The 22,412-nt window shown below is 36.9% G+C and overlaps 1 protein-coding gene across 3 annotated transcripts in view; it reads right to left on the bottom strand.

Moving 5' to 3' along the window:
* DENND1B (DENN domain containing 1B) overlaps positions 1 to 22,412 on the bottom strand; it is a 250,682-nt gene that overhangs the window by 43,308 nt on the left and 184,962 nt on the right. For all 3 annotated transcript variants that reach the window (XM_082833223.1, XM_082833224.1, XM_082833225.1), the window contains 3 exons: positions 11,072 to 11,162; positions 4,487 to 4,527; positions 3,700 to 3,768 (listed from right to left, as the gene is read on the bottom strand). In XM_082833223.1, the coding sequence (XP_082689349.1) occupies positions 3,700 to 3,768; positions 4,487 to 4,527; positions 11,072 to 11,162 (201 nt within the window). The remainder of the gene's footprint in view (positions 1 to 3,699; positions 3,769 to 4,486; positions 4,528 to 11,071; positions 11,163 to 22,412) is intronic.

Raw genomic sequence — 22,412 nt, 5'->3', positions numbered from 1 at the left:
AAGAAACTCAGGCAACTTTACAAAGTGCTTTTATAGGCAGACACGAGTCTTGTTGTGTCTATGTCATATACAGTTTTCCTGGAAAAAATTACAAGTCATTTAACAATTTAAAGGCTCTGTTCATGTTCCAGGGGAACCTGGCTCCAGCATCGGAGGCCGTGAGGTCCCGCTGTGGTTCCCGTGCAGTGTGAGTGAACTGAAGACCACGGGGGGCTTTCAGAAAAGCTCAATTCCCACTGGAAATTCCCACCCACAGAAGAAGTGAAAAGAAATTCACATTTATTTTGCGTTTCCTCGGCGTTTGTGCGCTGGGTACCGAGCATGCTTTACCTCATTTAATCTTCACAACGCTATGGAGTTAGTACTATTATTATTACACTTTACAAATAAGGAAAGTGACTCAGAGGGTATAAGCCTCCACAGCCTAGATTCAAATCCAGGTCCAAGTCCAACTTCTTCCCAAGAACAAGGAGAAACTAAGGTTTTTAAAATACATCCACCGAATCTAAGCCTCACGAAAGAAATGGCACTGTGAGTCTTATTCTACAGACTCAGGTCATGCAGATGAAGCCAAGTTACTTCCAGGAAGGGTCTTCCCAAGTTCACGGAGGGGAAGAGGGGCCTGTTAATATCCGAAGTACTCAGCAAGCATCTGGCATACAGTAACTGCTCAAGAAACGTTCTGAACTGAACTAAACAGTTATTTCGTTATTGTAAATGAGGCAGAAGATAATCTAAAAGATTATCTAAAAAGCCACATAACACTAAATTATATTTCCATGGTTCTTTAGAATCAACAGAGCATCTCTGCATGCATTATTTTAGTGGTAAAGCCACTGAATCTATTTCAAGGGTCCTAGATTAATGCCTACATTCCCGTTAGGTAAAAATGCATAATTACCCCCCTCAAAAATGTTCCTGTTCTAATCTCCTCAAATTTGCACCTATCTTTACTCACATTTGGACTATATTCTAGTTTGCCTAAATATCCTCTATTCTTTCAAAACCCACCTGATTCACACTCATCGTTCAGATGCACAGAGTTGAGTGAGGTGTCAGTCATGGTCAGCCATCCTTGTGCTGATTCACTCACACGCCTGCTGTCCACCTCCCCCTCACTGACCTCTTTCAGACCCTCCGGAAGGTGGGATACAGGATCTCTCTATCCTTTTCAATTTATCAAGTGGAAACTTATCAACAAACAAGTATTCTCTGCAGAAAAGCACCCAGCAAATACGGCTTTGGCTAATAATTTAGAATGCAAAGACCTAACAAGAAAGTTGACTCAGAACATCTTTTAGCCAAATCAAATATGTATTCACTTTGCTGTTACTTTTAGATGTGTAAGAAGATATGTATGTCCACTCGAGTTTTCTTTATGGCTCCTTATTAGCATGGAAAAACAAAAGATAGAAAAATGTTCTAAGTATAGGACAAAATCATTAATTTCCTTCAATGAATACACATTCGGTACCTCTGTAGTGCGTCCAAAGCACCGAGAGTCACACAGCAATACACATATAAAAGCAGGGACAGCCCCTCTCTTACTCACAGTGCCTGCCCTGCTCCAATAACCGGTACAAAGCCTAGATCATGACAGTGATTTGCTGAATGAATAAAACAGTTAAAAACATGGTTCCCAGGGTTTTTAAAAATGTGTTATCTACAGAACTTCAAGGTAAATAAATCCCGTTATACCATTCAAGAGAAATTGGGAATTTTGTTCATAGCAATCTGTGGCCAAAGGAGGAATTTCAGAGCTCATATTTCAGAATATGAGCAGTCTAGAAAGAAGAGTTTTCGGCACAACCACGAAGGTCACAGACTGACTTATCTACTTGCCCCAAACCTCTTGATTCATGTTCAACCGGATCACAAGACAAATGTTAAAAGTGATTAAGTATATTCTAAATACTCTAATTCGCCTGAACTTAATTTAGGGAATAATCTTCCAAAGAGCAGAATTTTAAATTTTTGAAATATTTTACTGTTCTGCTGAGCAGGGTTCAAAATAAAATACTGGTTAGAAGGATACAAATTTAAATAACAAATGGGGTTTTGAACATGTTTGCACTATCTCTGTGCTTTTATGGAGGATATGAATGAAATTAAGGAGAAGAACACGTATTTAGCAAAACTAAAATCTAACCTCTCCAAGCCTGAAGGAAAACGTTGAGCATTCTCTCAGGAATCAAAATGAAGGGTACTTGACTGTGACACCTTTTTAGAATCTTAAATGTGGAAAACGAGGCTCAACATTAGTTCGATTTTTTTTACATGGCAGCTATGTGCTATTTCATTGTGAAAAATTAACATCTCTTCAAAAACTGTATATAGATCAAACCACCAGTATTAATTAGAGTGAGAAGGCGATCTACTCAGAGAGCTTTCCTAGCAAGGCTTTGAACAAAGGCAGAGGCTGACGCTTCTAAGACAAAACGTCACCTCTTCTTACTTTTACTTCCTGATAAGGCTTCAGATAGTTCAGAGATTTGGTTCCGTATCTTTGAATCCACTCTGTAGATTAGCCTCCCTACTATAAAACATAACCTTTGAAACAGATTTTTTTAAACAGAAATGGTGGCTACATATATATCAAAACTGTAAGTCAGGGAAAGAGTGTAAGTTCTAAAGTTATCAAAACCTATTATTCTATCATTAATTCAATCACATCGATTCATTACTGAGAAAGCATGTGAAGATAAATTCTTATAAAATCAAAACTAATGCCCAGAATATTTTTAGAAATACAGACTATATATATGACCTATTGAATTTTCAAAGAAAGCCTTGCTGAGTGCCAACCCACCAGCTCCTACAGGTCTCCTGTATAGATACCAGGTGCACAGACACAACTGTTGAAGCAGAGGTCTGTCCACAGGTCCTGTGGAAGCACAGAAGAGCTATATAAACGCTTTTTGTGTGGCACTGGGACTTTTTTTTTTGAGGGGAACTGATGTCTAAACTACGTCTATAGGATGAATTTAGTAGGTGGATAGAAGCCAAGAAAAGGACGTCCCAAAAGCAGCAGGAACGGCCTGTGAAGAATAAAGAGGCAGAAGAGAGTGCCCTGCATTCACGAAATGAGCAGAGCTCAGGGTCTGGAAACACCAAGGCTGGGGGTTCGGGGAGATGAGACGGGACGCAGGAGGCGCCGGCTCCTGGAGGGTCTCAGTTATCACAGCAAAGAGATTTTTAGGTTGTTAATTGTTTGCTTATCGTGGTTGCTACTGGTATCATCATTATTATTTTACTACAAGCCATGGGGTATCACTGAAGAACTCTAATTTTGGAGAGTCAAAGTATCTTTGAGGGAAGAGAACTTGCCATATTTTTAAAAATGTTTTTCTACTTAAGCCTCAAGTGCACAATGAGAATTTAAAATATGTTGTTAAATGAAAGAATCAAATCTTTAAAAATGGCTCTTCATCATGGACTGTTTCGAGTTGAGGGCACAGTTTTGCTGATAGCTTTGAAATAAAATGAAGAGCCGTTTTTAGATTATACAGAGGAAATATCCTGTCTGGACCATGATACAATTTTAATAACTGAGTTTGCTTCAGTCGATATTAACTCTAAATTTTTTTAAAAGCTTATTTATAGGAGAATAGAAAAGATTTTGGATTTACATGTTTATCATCTAGGAAAATGTTATAAAATTTTACCAGTAGAACTTTTAAAACACCAAAGAGAACTTACAAATTTATATGCTGTTCGCACAGCGGGGGTTGCTTTGGTCATTGCTGTGTTGAGTAGTGCACCTCCTTTCTGCAAAGGAAAAACAGAAACACAGTCCTAAAAATTTTTGGCCAGATTGTCCTGAAAACAAAGCATTATTAATAGTATAGAAAAAGAGCTTTACTCACAGCTTAAAGAAAGACCTACAAAATTATTTCATGTTGGATGTTTTCAAGCTTTTATATACGCTATAGTAATTTCACACAAAATGTAAACATTCTACTCTGTTCTTTTAATTGGCATAATAAAATCCCTTCGTCTTTGCAGTTTAGGCAGACTTGGGCAATATGACCAGTATATATTTAAAGTTTAATAAAAAAGAAATACAATCATCTGTTTCTCTGTTTTGTAGTAAAGTCTCAATCTGTGACAGAGAGTTTTATATTTTAAATAATCATATTAACAAAAGCACATTACCAGAAATAATAAAACTCCCATCAAATCCTACCACTCTGCCTAACTCCTTCTTCTGGAATTTATTATAAGGTGACAGTAAAATCTTGCTTTCCAAATCAAGCCATTTATTTTGAAAACGGAAAGACAAAAGCTTTCTATTTTAAAATTTTCTTTATAAGTAGCAACAAACCACAAGCATAAAATAAAAATATTTAAAGTGTGAGAAAACATAGAAACATTTCGAATATTGCCAATAAACAGCATAAACATAAACAGTATACTTGAACTGAACATTTTCCCATATATGTTAGAGTGAAAGAAAAAAAAAGAAACTGTGACGGTTTATTATTACCTTGACTGTATGCACCCATTGCTGATATGACCTCGAGTTCCCTGAAATGTATAAAAATAAGATGTCAGGAATATCTGCTCAAAAATCAATCCATAAACCAAAATTCATCAAGAACTAGCATTTCCAGGATTTTAGTAGGCAAATTTTATTTATCTGTAATATTGTAAAAGAAGCAATTCACCATAAGAACTAAAAAATGCTCTAATTCTTAGGAAAATAGTAACTAGCACTTTTAAGACTACTTTTTCTTTACTCATATATGAAGATAACATGTTAAGGTATTCTATCTTCTTTCATTTTAACACTACTTTCAGAGGGAAAAAATAACCTCTCTTTCGAAATCCAAAATTCCTACATCTTTTAAACTGATTTTTTAATATTTATGTCTATGTTGTTTTGTAAAAGTTTGGCTCTTTTATACAATTAGGTTCATTTAAAACAATATTTAAAGTGTATAAGGAGTGGGAGGGAGGGAGACGCAAGAGGGAAGAGATATGGGAACATATGTATATGTATAACTGATTCACTTTGTTATAAAGCAGAAACTAACACACCATTGTAAAGCAATTATACTCCAATAAAGATATTAAAAATTTTTTTTAAAAAGTGTATAAGGAAAGGAAAAAACTAGAAGGAAATTTAGAAATGCAAAGATCCTTGAGGACCAAAAAGATTCCTCTAGTTGTTAGACATTAGTATTAATTGATAGCAAATTTTACTTTCATGCAATTAACCGGCAGTAATGTTCTGAAAATATTCTCTAGTTGTAAACCCAAATCTGAAAGGTACTACCCCAGGAAATATGGTAGTATCTCCTCATGGTTATCAGAAAGTTCAAATGCTGACACAACCAGTCCTAGTAAAACCAGTAATCACGTATTTGGCTCCAAATATGATAATTAATTTAATCAATAAGATGATATAAGAAGGCAAAAAAAAAAAAAAAAGAAAGCCACACAACTAAAGTACTGTTTTATATCAGCTGACTTTAGTTAGATTTCATCTACCTTCCCGGTTGTTTAAATGCTTAAATACTCCCACAAGAAAAAAAACAAAGGTTACTCAGAGACTGACTACCCAGTACAAAGGATCCCTAAAGTAGACTGTGTTCTCCTCCTGTGTGTAGCTGTGGCTTTTTAACAAATGCATCACCTTGCTGTTATAACACAGAGGCAGAATGATCCTTAGCCCAAGAACTTCTTTCTAGCTGTTACCTTTGCATCCCTAATCAACATCAGGCAAAAAATTTCCAGCTCTGGATTCACTCCTATACTTAAAAATCTCTCCCTAATTTCAAAGAAATATCAAGAAACAACCCCTATTCTGAAGAACATCTCTTATTACTCAGCACTACACTGTACCTTTTCTGGAAGAAGAAATACGAGGAAAACAATATTTTTCTAATCTTATGAAATGACTACAACAAAATGTATCTACCTAAAATAGCCTATGCATTGCTTAAAGGGCATGAGTTTCAGATAGTATATAGCCTGACCAAAATTTTTAAATTTTTATTTCCCTTGTAAAATGATGAAAAAATACAAGTTATTCTATTAATTTATTTCTCAAGAAGATTTTATTAACAGAAAATAAACAGTATGTCTTTATCCAGATTATTCATATACTTTTACTTCTCCATTAAAAAGTCTCATCAGTTCATATACTTTTTACTTCTCTACTAAAAATGGTTGTGTGGAAATCACATATTTAAAACTTGGTTATTATTCATAGTATTCTGGAAAGTGTTTCAATTCATTCCCCAAAATGAAGTTAGAAAGTGGAAAGAGAAACACCAACTACTATATGATATAACTATTTAGCATTCTGGAACACTTGTCATTCCAGAAAACATATTTTTTAAACCTCTGAATCACAAAGAAAGTAACTATCATAAAACTTCAGAGCAGTTACAGAAAGGTCAGCTCTTGGAGAAAGTTGTGAGGAATAAAAATAGCTCATACGTATTCAGCTCTTTACAGATTGCAAAATGTTTTTGTCTGCGTTATATTACTTGAGTTGCATCTTTCTACTGTAAAATAGGCCAAGCAGGTGGTGCCACAGGCAGAGCAGTTGGATGGGAAGGAAGTGGGCTTTGCAGTCCGGTGAGTCTGTGGGTCAGGCCACTCCGCCCTTGTGAACCATGCCACTGGGACTAGGTCTGTAACCTGGCTGCTGCAACGTGTAGCATGCGACAGCACACCATCAACTTAGTTATTCTGACAAATAACTTGCCAAATGAGGAAACTGAGGTTCTGATGTGATTACCTGCCCAAGTTCACAAAGATTGCAACTGAGAAAGAATAAGAATCTAGGTATTTTAATTCTTGGTTCATTAGTCCTTCAACTTTTAAGATGGAAGGATAAATAAAATATGAGAAGAGTTAAGTTATATAGAGATTTTCTCTGAATGACTTCAAAGCGATTATACTAGAAAGGAAAGGGGGCTGCTCAAAGCTGATACCTAGAGGAGAAACAGCTGATAGTCAGAACCACCCGTAATAATAATGTGGAATCATGTGGTATAGGGACAAACAGGAAGTCCCTAAGTAACAGCTTAATAGGAAAACATGTAGTACAATTTAGGTAGATTCCCGGTAAAAAAATTTTTAAAGGCTAATTGTCTCTTTCAACTCTAGTGCTTTTAAGTCTGAAGGCTCCTATTTCCACAAAATTTATGAGACAAGCACATTATTCTCTGATAATGTGTGTTTTTGAAAAAAGGCTGTTTTTCTTCTCAAAAAATAAATCTAAATGCCAAAAAAAAAAAAACCCTCAGTCTTTCTTTTAAAGTAACTGGATTATGGAAATAATAAGCATTATGGAGGAAATTCTCAACATTGTACTTGTTAATCAAACAAGTGATTTTCTCGCATTCAAGGACAAAATATCCTTCTCACTTGTGCAAAGACTTTCTCTTCAAATATATTTGCTTAAATTCCAGTAACCTGCAGTCACATATCAAAAAATGTAAATTGTTCTAAATTGTTCAGTGAGGCCAGAAAAATGTCACTAAAACTAATGATTACTTACCTACCACCCCTTCAAATTTCTTTGGTAACCAGTCAGTAAAAAAAGAAATAGGATTAAATAAATACAAGACTGATCAGATTATGCTGGGAAACTAATGAAGAAACCAATGCTAACAATGGAGAGTAACCACACACTTCTATATAAAATCAATCTGAAAATGTGTCTCCTTTTTAAAGTTCAGAAAACTGGATGTGTATTTTTAATAACTAGTCTTATTTTAAATGAAAAAAAATAGAGGTACAAACTACTAGGTACATTGTAAAATAAAATACTATGATGTAATGTACAGCACAGTATAATACACAGCCAATATCTAATAATAACTTTAAATGGAGCATAATCTAGAAAAATACCGAATCACTATGTTATATACCTGAAACTGATATAACATTGTAACTCAATTTTTAAAAATTATGGGGGGAAAAAAACATGATCTTAACTACTCAATATTCCTCAGTTGCTTTTTCACAGACCGATATTTGTGTTTATCTAATTGCATCCTTTGTCCTATTTGTGGTCTCTTTGATGACCTTTTAACCTCTATGATATTCTTCCCTCTACACATTTTCTTTTTACTTTCCTCTTAAGATAAGGTTGAATGTTCTACAAGTCTCCCATGAAAGGGATCAGGGGTAACATGGATTTCCTTAACAGTTCTGACCACAGGGATTCACAGGACAGAGAAGCGTTTTGGAAAATCCACACCCATTCACAGCTGTTAACCACAGTTCTAGACCCAATGTGAATCGAGATGTTCTACATGTGATGTGCTGCACAACAGTCACAGCAATTACACAGCTCCACTATACTCATATTCATTTTATCATAACCATGCATATTAGCAACAAAAGTAGTATATAAACTGCCACTGTAATGGAACAGAAAGAGGAGAAATGAGATGCTTGTCTAAAATTTCCTATTTTTGCTTAAAGGAACATATGATTTTTTCTTTAGCTTCAGTGAATGTTGATTTCTCCTACAGTGATCTTTCTGAAGGTTTTATATATTAAAAAATCTTCAAAGGATATTCAAAAGAGACAGGAATTTTGCTTTTATCCATCAGAGCAGAGAAGGCTTGAGTACTGCTCTTGTTTACTGAAGGTCTTCTAATTGAGAAGATCTCTTATCATAAGAAGGCAATAGATCACAGTTATTAAAGCAGGAGCTCTGAAGCCAGGCCGTCACGTGTGACCTTGGGCAAATTATCGAGGTGGGTACCCTCATAAAAATAAGGCTACACCAAAAAAAAAAAACAAAAACAAAAAACCTACTCAAAGTCCCTCACAGGGTGCTGTGAGGGTTAAGGGAGATAATGCTTGGAGAGCTCTTACGGGAGCTTCTACCACATACTAACATTCAGTAAGTATGAACATTTACGATAATTTTTACTGTAACTATGAGAGAAATGAGAAATTATAACAGTTTACTTTCTGAACCCCAGTTCGGTATCTCAGACGTATTCTCTCTCACAAATGTGGTCTAGATGACACATGTTTGCAGCAGACCTCTAGGAACTATTTTTGGAACTATACATACACATATATCTCATTAGTAAGAAAAATGCTAATTTTTAAAAGATTATTAGTCTTTTCATTTCAAATTCTAATGATTTTGCTTTATTTTCTTCTAAGAAGAATCTCTATGTATCTCTAAGATAATAACCTAAAATATGATAATTAAAAGAATAACACCTGACAGCCAGGCATCATTTTCTAATGTACTTTCTTGCTGTACCTACTGAAGTGAATACTTGTTAAATGATGCTTTCCTTTTGGATCAGTATTGGCTCCTTAAAGTAAAATAAGAGTTCAAAACCTTTTTCATTTTAAGAAGGAACAACAAAGTGGTTGGCATTAAGTTGTACTGAAAATGCAGCAGTCTCTAAATCAGACGCTACCTGGTGATAAATATGCTTCTGTTCTTTTTTAAACAGCAGGGCCTTCCGTGAAAAAATCTGGTGACCCTCCTCCCACCAGAAAAGCCACCTACCCTCTACTCTGTTACAGAGGGTCTGTGGACCAATGGTGAAGACTACAGGATTTCACTACACAAAAGGATCATAGTTCCACCCCATTACTGTCACACGATGTCATCCTCAATCCCATATAAGATACTAGCCCCACGGGTCATAGCGATAATGAGACGGCAGGTATGTAAATGCTGAGTAGGCGCCTCAAGCAATCCGTCCACGAGCTGACAATATTTTGCTTGTCTGAGTTGAAAAGTAAAAAAGCCTTATTTTAACACAAAAGTTCCATTGAAGCTACATTTTTATCCATAAGCTGAGGAGAGCGAGGAGCTGAACGATTCCACATTCAGCTCACTTGCTGAGTCGAGGAAACCAAGTTTTTCTCAAAGCTGAAAGCTTTCAGTGAAATGCTATGCTTACATCAGAGGAAGGTCCGTAACTGCTCAGTTCATCTGTACCTCTTATAATGAACAAATGACCTCAATGGTTTTTATACTTTCGTGGTGCAAAAGTAAATCTTATTCAAGATTAAAATTAAATTTGGGGAAGTTTGTAGATGAGGACTTATTACTCTTTGTCTTTTCACATTTTATTTCTCAATGCTAGCAACTATTTATTCACACACAGACTGAAGGGTTTTTTTTTTTTCCTAAATTAAACCTACATATAAGTGGAAAAACTACTATCACACCAGGTGAAAGTGAACACACCAGGGATTATTTGTTTAGCCCATCCCAAATCTAGAACAGCACCCGGTACACTGGAAACACTCAGCAAATACTGGCTGAAAGAATGAAGAGGACATTTCAAGGTCTCCAGCAAAATTCTCTGCCAGAATCAGGACTACATACTGGAACATTATGTACAGAGTACCAGTCCCTAAGTCATTAATTTCCTAAGTACTGTAACACTGTCTGAATTACTTACATTTCAAACAATGTAACTGCTCAATTATATTACATTAATTATATTAAATAAAAATGGGGTATCACCTAACTGTGTGTCACACATACAAAATAAGACACCTCCTTCCACTGCTTTAAGTGAGCACTTATTACAGTGACAAGTGTGAGAACATGGGACAGTAGACTGAAAAGTCTGTTCCTAACGCTGCAGGGTCTGCAAAGCAAGAAAAGTAGACTTCTACAATGACACTCTTACTACAGAAGCAGCTGTGGTGTTCAAACCTTTCTTTCTGGACTACATTAAAAATCTATTATACCAACAACAATCTCAGTTCTTTAATCTTAGTAGTAGATATCACTAGTAGTTTTCTAGTGGAGAAAACTAGTCAGGAGGCTGGAAAATACAAACTAATTGCATTTCTATGATATTCATCTCCAGTAATATTAAGAGACTATCCAAGCAAACCACTACCAACTCATGAGACCGCCTTCAGCCTTGAATAACATACCAGGCAAAGTAACTTAATACTATAGTTCTTATAAGATGAAAAAATGTATCTAAGATATTAGATATTTAGGAGAAAATAGTTGTTTATGAAGTAGATTATATGAGACACAAGTGCAAATATCAAGATAATTGTTATTCAGAAAATGGATAATCTCACTGGAACTAGTCTTTACCTCCACAAAAGCCACCTGAAGTGATCTCTTCTTCAAATACATCAGAGAAACCCTTTCCTGCATTTAGTTTTGCCAGTCGACCATCGATAAACTGAAATTAAAAAGTGTCAAATATGTTAATTTTCATTTACTTCAAATATTTAATTTTTACTTACAACAAAAATATTAATAGCAGACACTCATATAAATCACACACATATGTGTGTACACACATACAGATACATGACAAGAAAATTCTCAAACCACTGAAACAGCAGGTACTCCGCAAACAGCAGCTTATTAGTTAAATGAGAAATGTACGGCACAGACTGCCTTCATGAACAAGAAACAAAACAGTGTGGTGGTGAAGGTCACAGCCTCTGTGAGGGTCTGCATGAAGCTGCTGCCAGGCGAGCCTTGGCCCATGAGGCTGTGTCCTCCCCCCAGGCCTCAGTTTTCTCAGTATCTGCCTCATGGTATTGCTGCAAACATTAAATTAAATTAACACAGACTTATTAGCACAGCTTCTGACGCAGTAAGCATTCAAGAAATGTCAGACGTTACTATTTTTGAGGTTAATATTAACTTCATCCAGTAAAATAAAACACTCATCTAAACTGTTACGTTCTAAAGCACAACAGAGCACCAGATAATTCTAACCACTTAACAACAAAATAAACAGAACTTTCACAATTCCTGGCATGTGTATTGACTGAATGATCAGAACTACGGTTACGAACATGAATATCGTTCAGGTAAACACATGCTGACTTGACTTGCATGAGGTTGTTTTCAGCAGTATTTTTCAGCATTCTGAAAGAAGAGATTGGGGTGGGAAATAGACGCTACCAAGAGCACCTGGAGATCCTTTTCAAAACACAGTACCTGGAGCGTATCTCGTCCACCACCTGCTTTGCCCCATCTCTGTCCTATTACTACAAACACAGCATAGCAGAATCTTGGGGTTTTGAAAAATATCCTTAGGTGATTATCTTGCTGACCAATCCCAGGCATAAACCAGTGATATATTTTACATGCACACGTACTACTGGCACTTGGTTAGTTTTATATTGTTAATCTGTGGCATCTGACACTTGTATCACTTACATTATGAAAAATATTATAAATGTTTTGAGGTTTCTCCACTCATAAGGACGGTGAAGTATCTTTAAGGCTCCACTGCATGAGAGGCAAAGGATAACACAAGAAAGACTTAAATGATGCTTGAAGAGCAGACATGAAGATCTGGGGATTAACATAAAATGCTCATTTTCATTCTGGAATTAATTAATCCTGGCGACAATTTTTTCACCCTAGAAATTTAAAGTTTAGTTAAAATAAGGTAGCTTATATTAGTTAAAATAAGAATTTTTTTAAAATTCTCACAGTCTGCCCTAGTGTTCTGGTTAAATGGTTAGCGGACAAAGCAACTAAGGGGAGTGGTGAGGGCAGTGCTGTTCTCAGGCAGCAAGGGGAAGGCCAGGAACGGCAGGAAGTCACGTCAGTTGTAAGATTCTGAGACAGAAATGTCCTACAGACCCAAATTAATGAAGAATGGCAAAGGAATCAAGAGATTCCCATTCAAAATGTGGTTTAACTACCTTATTACCATAGAATGGTTTTAACAAAAAATGTGGTAAAATGGGTTTAAACAGACATACTCTAAAAGGATACGGTCCTGGGGGGACCTTCAAGATGGCGGAAGAGTAAAACATGGAGATCACCTTCCTCCCCACAAATACATCAGAAATACATCTACATGTGGAACAACTCCTACAGAACGCCTACTGAACGCTGGCAGAACACCTCAGACCTCCCTAAAGATGCCTGAGGGTGACCTACACGCAGAGTCGGGGCCATATCCAAAGCTGAGCCCCGGGAGCTGTGCGAACACAGAAGAGAAAGGGAAATCTCTCCCAGCAGCCTCAGAAGCAGCGGATTAAAGCTCCACAATCAACTTGATGTACCTGCATTTGTGGAATACATGAATAGACAGCGAATCATCCCAAATTGAGGAGGTGGACTTTGAGAGCAACTGTAGACTTGGGGTTTGCTGTCTGCAACTGACTTGTTTCTGATATTTATGTTTATCTTAGTTTAGTTTTTAGTGCTTGTTATCACTGGTAGATTTATTTATTGGTTTGGTTGCTGTCTTCCTTTTTAAAAAATTATTATTGTTTATGTTAATAATTTTATTTTCCTTCCTCCCTCCCTCCCTCCCTTTCTTTCTTTCTTTTTTCTCCCTTTTCTTCTAAACCATGTGGCTGACAGGGTCTAGGTGCTCCTGCCTGGTATCAGGCCTGAGCCTCTGAGGTGGGAGAGCCAAGATCAGGACACTGGACCACCAGAGACCTCCTGGACTCACAGAATATCAATCGGTGAGACCTCTCCCAGAGATCTCCATCTCAATGCTAAGACCCAGCAAGCTACAGGGCTGGACACCTGATGCCAAACAACTAGCAAGACAGGAACACAACCCTACCCATTAGCAGAGAGGCTGCCTAAAAGCATACTGAGTTCACAGACACCCCCAAACACACCACCAGATGTGGCCCCGCCCACTAGAGAGACAAGATCCAGCCCCACTCACCAGACCACCGGCACCTGTCCCCTTCACCAGGAAGCCTACACAAGCCACTGAACCAACCTCACCCACTGGGGGCAGACACCAAAAACAATGGGAACTACAAACCTGCAGCCTGTGAAAAGGAGACCCCAAACACAGTAAGTTAAACAAAATGAGAAGACAGAGAAATACACAGCAGATGAAGGGGCGAGATAAAAACCCACCAGGCCAAACAAATGCAGAGGAAATAGGCAGCCTACCTGAAAAAGAATTCAGAGTAATGATAGTAAAGATGATCCAAAATCTTGGAAACAGAATGGAGAAAATACAATAAATGTTTAACAAGGACCTAGAAAAACTAAAGAGCAAACAAACAATGAAGAACAACACGATAAATGAAATTAAAATTTCTCTAAAAGGAATCAATAGCAGAATAACTGAGGCAGAAGAATAGATAAGTGACCTGGAAGATAAAATAGGGGAAATAACTACTGCAGAGCAGAATAAAGAAAAAAGAAAAAAGAATTGAGGACAGTCTCAGAGACCTCTGGGACAACATTAAATGCACCAACATTCAAATTATATGGGTCCCAGAAGAAGAAGAGGAAAAGAAAGGGTCTGAGAAAATATTTGGAGAGATTATAATTGAAAACTTCCCTAACATGGGAAAGGAAATAGTTAATCAAGTCCAGGAAGCACAGAGAGTCCCATACAGGATAAATCCAAGGAGAAACAGGCCAAGACACATTAATCAAACTATGAAAAATTAAATACAAAGAAAAAATATTAAAAGCAGCAAGGGAAAAGCAACAAATAACATACAAGGGAATCCCCATGAAGTTAACAGCTGATCTTTCAGCAGAAACTCTGCAGGCCAGAGGGGACTGGCAGGACATATTTAAAGTGATGAAGGAGAAAAAACTACAACCAAGATTACTCTACCCAGCAAGGGTCTCATTCAGGTTCCATGGAGAAATTAAAAACTTTACAGACAAGCTAAAGCTAAGAGAATTCAGCACTACCAAACCAGCTCTACAACAAATGCTAAAGGAACTTCTCTACACAAGAAACACAAGAGAAGGAAAAGACCTACAATAACGAACCCAAAATAATTAAGAAAATGGTAATAGGAACATACATATCGATAATTACCTTAAATGTAAATGGATTAAATGCTCCAAACAAAAGACATGGACTGGCCAAATGGATACAAAAACAAGGTCCATATATATGCTCTCTAGAAGAGACACACTTTAGACCTAGGGACACATACAGACTGAAAGTGAGGGATGGAAAAAGATATTCCATGTAAAAGGAAATCAAAAAAAAGCTGGAGTAGCAATTCTCGTATCAGACAAAATAGACTTTAAAATAAAGACTATCACAAGAGACAAAGAAGGACACTACATAATGATCAAGGGATCAATCCAAGAAGAAGATAGAACAATTGTAAATATTTATGCACCCAACACAGGAGCACCTCAATGCATAAGGCAAATGCTAACAGCCATAAAAGGGGAAATTGACAGTAATGCAGTCATAGTAGGGCACTTTAACACCCCACTTTCACCAATGGACAGATCATTCAAAATGAAAATAAATTCGGAAACAGAAGCTTTAAATAACACATTAAGCAAGATGGACTTAATTGATATTTATAGGACACTCCATCCAAAAACAACAGAATAAACTTTCTTCTCAAGTGCTCATGGAACATTCTCCAGGATAGATCATATCTTGGGTCACAAATCAAGCCTTGGTAAATTTAAGAAAATTGAAATTGTATCAAGCATCTTTTCCGACCACAATGCTATGAGACTAGACATCAATTACAGGAAAAAAACTGAAAAACACAAACACATGGAGGCTAAACTATATGCTACTAAATGACCAAGAGATCACTGAAGAAATCAAGAGGAAATCAAAAAATACCTAGAAACAAATGACAATGAAAACACAATGACCCAAAACCTATGGGATGCAGCAAAAGCAGTCCTAAGAGGGAAGTTCATAGCAATGCAATCCTACCTCAAGAAATAAGAAAAAGCTCAATAAACAACCTAACCTTACATCTAAAGCAATTAGAGAAAGAACCAAAAAAACCCCAAGTTAGCAGAAGAAAAGAAATCATAAAGATCCGATCAGAAATAAATGAAAAAGAAATGAAGGAAACGATAGCAAAGATCAATAAAACGAAAAGCTGGTTCTTTGAGAAGATAAAAAAAATTGATAAACCATTGGTAAGACTCATCAAGAAAAAAGGGAGAAGACTCAAATCAACAGAATCAGAAATGAAAAAGGAGAAGTGACAACTGACACTGCAGAAATACAAAGAAGGATCATGAGAGATTACTACAAGCAACTATATGCCAATAAAATGGACAACCTGGAAGAAATGGACAAATTCTTAGAATAGCACAACCTTCCGAGACTGAAACAGGAAAAAATAGAAAATATAAACAGACCAATCACAAGCACTGAAATTGAAACTGTGATTAAAAATCTTCCAACAAACAAAAGCCCAGGACCAGATGGCTTCACGGGCGAATTCCATCAAACATTTACAGAAGAGCTAAGACCTATCCTTCTCAAACTCTTCCAAAATATAGCAGAGGGAGGGACACTCCCAAACTCATTCTACGAGGCCACCATCACCCTGATACCACAACCAGACAAAGATGTCACAAAGAAGGAAAACTACAGGCCAACATCACTGATGAACAGACACAAAAATCCTCAACAAAATACTAGCAAACAGAATTCAACAGCACATCAAAAGGATCGTACACCATGATCAAGTGGGATTTATCCCAGGAATGCAAGGATTCTTCAGTATATGCAAATCAATCAATGTGATACACCATGTTAACAAAATGAAGGATAAAAACCATATGATCATCTCAAAAGATGCAGAAACAGCTTTCATCAAAATTGAACACCCATTATGATAAAAATTCTCCAGAAAGTAGGCATAGAGAGAACTTACCTCAACATAATAAAGGCCATATACGACAAACCCAGAGCCAACATCGTTCCTAATGGTGAAAAACTGAAACCATTTCCTCTAAGATCAGGAAATAGACAAGGTTGCCCACTCTCACCAGTATTATTCAACACAGTTTTGGAATTTTTACCCAAAGCAATTAGAGAAGAAAAAGAAATAAAAGGAATCCAAATCGGAAAAGAAGAAGTAAAGCTGTCACTGTTTGAAGATGACATTATAATATACACAGAGAATCCTAAAGATGCTACCAGAAAACTACACTACAGCTAATCAATGAATTTGGTAAAGTAGCAGGATACAAAATTAATGCACAGAAATCTTCATATTGCTATACACTAAAGATGAAAAATCCTAAAGAGAAATTAAGGAAATACTCCCATTTACCATTGCCACAAAAAGAATAAAATACCTAGGGATAAACCTTCCTAAGAAGACAAAAGACTTGTATGCAGAAAATTATAAGACACTGATGAAAGAAATTAAAGATGATACAGACAGTTGGAGAGATATACCATGTTCTTGGACTGGAAGAATCAACATTGTGAATGTAACTATATTATCCATAGCAATCTACAGATTCAATGCAATCCCTATCAAACTACCAATGGCATTGGTCACAGAACTAGAACAAAAAATTTCACAATTTGTATGAAAACACAAAAGATCCCGAATAGCCAGAGCAATCTTGAGAAAGAACAACGTAGCTGGAGGAATCAGGCTCCCTGACTTCAGACTATACTACAAAGCTACAGTAATCAAGACAGTATGGTACTGGCACAAAAACAGAAATATAGATCAATCGAACAGGAAAGAAAACCCAGAGATAAACCCACACACCTATGGTAACCTTATCTTTGATAAAGGAGGCAAGAACATATAATGGAGAAAAGACAGCCTCTTCAATAAGTGGTGCTGGGAAAACTGAACAGCTACATGAAAAAGAATGAAATTAGAACACTTCCTAACACCGTACACAAAAATAAACTCAAAACAAATTGAAGACGTAAATGTAAGGCCAGACACTATAGAACTCTTAGAGGAAAACATAGGCAGAACACTCCATGACATAAATCACAGCAGGATCCTTGTTGACCCACCTCCTAGAGAAATGGAAATAAAAACAAAAATAAACAAATGGGACCTAATGAAACTTAAAAACTTTTGCAGAGCAAAGGAAACCATAAACAAGATGAAAAGACAACCCTCAGAATGGGAGAAAATATTTGCAAATGAAGCAACTGACAAAGGACTAATCTTTAAAATATACAAGCAGCTCATGCAGCTCAATATCAAAAATCAAACAACCCAATCCAAAAATGGGCAGAAGACATGAATAGACATTTCTCCAAATAAGATATACACATGGCCAAGAAACATATGAAAGGATACTCAACATAAGTAATCATTGGAGAAATGCAAATCAAAACTACAATGAGGTATCACCTCACACCAGTCAGAATGGCCATCATCAAAAAATCTACAAACAATAAACGCCGGAGAGGCTGTGGAGAGAAGGGAACCGTCTTGCACTGTTGGTGGGAATGTAAATTGATACAGCCACTATGGAGAAGAGTATGGAGGTTCCTTAAAAAACTACAAATAGAACTACCACATGACTCAGCAATCCCACTACTGGGCATATACCCTGAGAAAACCATAATTCAAAAAGAGTCATGTGGGGCTTCCCTGGTGGCGCAGTGGTTGAGAGTCCGCCTGCCGTTGCAGGGGACACGGGTTCGTGCCCCGGTCCGGGAAGATCCCACATGCCGCGGAGCGGCTGGGCCCGAGAGCCGTGGCCGCTGAACTTGCGCGTCCGGAGCCTGTGCTCCGCAACAGGAGAGGCCAAAACAGTGAGAGGCCCGCGTACCAGAAAAAAAAAAAAAAGAGTCATGTACCACAATGTTCATTACAGCTCTGTTGACAAAAGCCAGGACATGGAAGCAACCTAAGTGTCCATCGACAGGTGAATGGATAAAGAAGATGTGGCACATATATACAATGGAATATTCCTCAGCCATAAAAAGAAACGAACTTGAGTTATTTGTAGTGAGGTGGATGGACCTCGAGTCTGTCATACAGAGTGAAGTAAGTCAGAAAGAGAAAGACAAATACTGTATGCTAACACATATATATGGCATCTAAAAAAAAAAGTGCTTCTGATGAACCTATGGGCAGGACAGGAATAAAGTCGCAGACACAGAGAATGGACTTGAGGACACAGGGAGGGAGAAGGGATAGCTGGGACGAAGTGAGAGAGAGGCATGGACATATATACACTACCAAGCGTAAAATAGATAGCTGGTGGGAAGCAGCCGCATAGCACAGGGAGATCAGCTTGGGCTTTGTGACCCCCTAGAGGGGTGGGAAGGTAGGGTTGGAGGGAGACGCAAGAGGGAGGGGATATGGCAATATATGTATATGTCTAGCTGATTCACTTTGTTATACAGAAGAAACTAACACAACATTGTAAAGCAATTATACTTCAATAAAGATGTTAAAAACTAAAAAAAAAATAAAAGAAAAAGGATCCGGTCCTGGCTTTTTTGTTAGAGTATGAGTTGTTCTCATAAAAATTAGAACTGAGGGCAGGAGCCGTAGATTATCCATTTTTACAGCCACGTTATGCTTGGCACGGAGAAGGTTCTGATAGAACAAATGAAAATGAACGTGGAGTTTGGAGTCTGAAAGCCCTCCCTCACACCCTGCCACCTATTAGCTTCATGATCTCAGGCAACTTGCCATCTCTGGGACTCTGTTTCCCCTTGTATAAAATGGGAATAATAATACATAAATACCTTATGGGGTTTTGTAAGAGTTAACTAAAATAACGTGAAGTGCCTATATTGTAGACACAGAATAAATGTTAAATAATCAAGTTCACTTTCCCTACTGTCACCACCCTCTCCTTCTCTGTCAACCCCTGAGGTTCCTGAGCGGGGGATCACGGCCCCTCAGGTAGGCAGCTTTAACACCTGGCAGAATGCCTAACACATAGTTGGAAATGAATGTTTACGAGGGACTGAATACACTGAAACAATACTAAAGGGTACACACTTTTCATGGTTTTAAAGTTAAAGAACTATAAGTTGTGGAATTATTCATTTCATCTCGAGATAAAAGATAGTAACTTCCAACCATGGGCACCTTTGCTACATACAATAAACGGTTAATGTGAAAATAATATAGTTTAAAATGCTTGCAGAATTTGACTTGCACACACTTTCAGCACAGTATGATAAATCAAACTAAAGTGATCTAAGGTGATGGATTTTGAAAAAATAAGGTGAAGCAAAATGTTAAATTTAAAATAATACATTACTGACAAATGGAACAAACTAAGACATCCTTTTAAAGGACTTAATTTGCCTTAAAAGATTAAGACTACAAGACTTTTTAAAAGGTTTTCATTTTTGTGTTTACTGGAAATAATCCATTCATTTTAGTTTGAGTGGAACAGTTCAAGTCTAAAAAGAGATAAATCCCCAAACTATTTACTGATGATGCGTTTTTGAGGATGAGTAACTACTCTGTGTTACTAAACTAGTGATTTGAGCTAAGAGAAATTCATCACTTGGTAAAATGCCCCATGTTATCACTGACTTTGCAAACAATCCTGTCAGTGACTGACAACTTATCAACATACATACTTAATGAAAATGTCTGTTCCTAAAAGATTTTGTGTGCACACACATGCGCGCACACACACACACATTACATACACACACATACCAATGCAAACACCCAGGAATAACTGAGAAGTGGTATAAATGGAGAGGAATGCTGAACCTAACAGTTCTCTAAATTCCTTTTTGTATTTTTGAGTCAATAACGGCTTTTATTTTTTCCAAGTGAGATTGGTTCACGATCACACCACTCTAATAACTCTGGAGCATTTCATAGTAAGGGAAAACAGTAGCTACAGTTGTACAGATATAATTTTGAACTAAAACGTATTACCTGTTGGTAAATCAATGTCTATATAATGTACTGTAACCTGTCGCTTGACTAGTACTTACCCACATCACTTAGTAAACATGTATCTAAGACATAAGTTAAAATTAGGTGCAAGTAGATTTTTAAAAGAATTTATGAGTATGCTTTAAGTTAATGCTTTTTACATAAATCTTAGTACTTTGCTTTTTATTCCAAAAGTAAAAATTAAAACCTGGAACTAAACATGCTAAATAATCACACAACATAACTGGAAATCTCAAAAACATTCATAGACATAATTCCATAGTATAGATTCCACAATTTACTTATAAACTATAAATAGACAACATTTATTTAATAAGAATAAATTTAGTTCTCAAGATCAATAACATCATCCCCTCTAAGTCATTAACAGTTGCAAGATTCTGGATTTTGCTAATCCTTACAACGTGCTCTTAAAGTGGTGTAACAGGTTACAAGATAAATGTAATTAAGCAGTGAAACTGCTTCCTGCTGACTCTTTTTTTTTTTGATATTGACATCACTAAGGTTTTCCAAAGAGTTTTTATCTTCAAACAACCATCTTAATAGGAAACTGAGTCAATCTAAAGAAATTATCTGTTGTTGTAAATGCCCTTCAGTAAGCACTACTGTTAAATGGAAATGAACATCTCCACTTCATCTTTTTTTTTTTTATTTTTTTTTGCGGTACGCGGGCCTCTCACCGCTGTGGCCTCTCCCGTTGCGGAGCACAGGCTCAGGACGTGCAGGCTCAGCGGCCATGGCTCACGGGACCAGCCGCTCCGCGGCATGTGGGATCTTCCCGGACCGGGGCACGAACCCGTGTCCCCTGCATCGATCGGCAGGCGGACTCTAAACCACTGTGCCACCAGGGAAGCCCCTCCACTTCAGCTTTTAACATGTAATTAAATATAAAATGAATGTTTTACAAATGTAATAAAACATAAAAAACAGACTTGACGGCAAGCATCTTTACAAAAAATATAAAAAGTATGTTCTGATCAGATTCACAAGTTAAACGTGAATAGATGGCCAGTAGGCCAGAGGGAATGTATCTTTCCTCTGAGAGACAAAGTGTATGTTTTTCATAGTTCTTTGATTCTTCACCATTCAGCGAGTTTCTGGCATTTAGTCCAAAAATCCAAAACAAGTTATGCTATTAATCCGTGTTCCAATGACTTCAGTGGTCTAGGAATATGTCCTATAAATATTTAATTGCAATTGATCCATCAAAACTCTGAGGACAACAATAATTAAATTTCAAGATTCTTATATCATTTTAGAAGAAATATTTGAGTTTTTAATTAAGAGCTCATAAAAAGATTGTTCTGGGGAGAGGGGGCCAGGGGAGCACTTCTCTACCAAGCTGGGGAGGGGGGAGGGGGAGCACTGTTTTTAGTGCCAACATGACAGTCTTGTCCCTGAAGAAAAGCAGCAGGTGCACTGGAGCCACACAACACGCAAATCCACACGCCCACACCCCTTCTCCACCTGGGAGAAATGACCAAGTCTCAAAAAGTTACCTCATATTAGAAACCCTTCTTGGGCACAAAGATGACTATTAAAGTCTTGAGAGCTAGAGAAAAAGACATTTTTTAACGAATTAGAAATCTTTAGAAATTTAAAGGAAAATTTAAATACTGCAAAAAAATTACTTTTAAAATATATTAATTTCTTATGGATCTTTAAATTTTCCTTTCTATATAATGCTTTGGGCTTGGGCTAAAAAAAAAAGTAGTCTAATTTAAATATTTCTTCTTAAACAGGCTCAGTACACCTTGACAGGTTAGTGAAAACTACACTGAAGTGCTACAATAAATTAGTCAACAGATACTTAC

The sequence above is a fragment of the Leucopleurus acutus genome (assembly GCF_964270905.1).
Source record: "Leucopleurus acutus genome assembly, chromosome: 2".
NCBI classification, from domain to species: Eukaryota; Metazoa; Chordata; class Mammalia; order Artiodactyla; family Delphinidae; genus Leucopleurus; species Leucopleurus acutus.
This window is presented reverse-complemented; position numbering and strand designations above follow the sequence as displayed.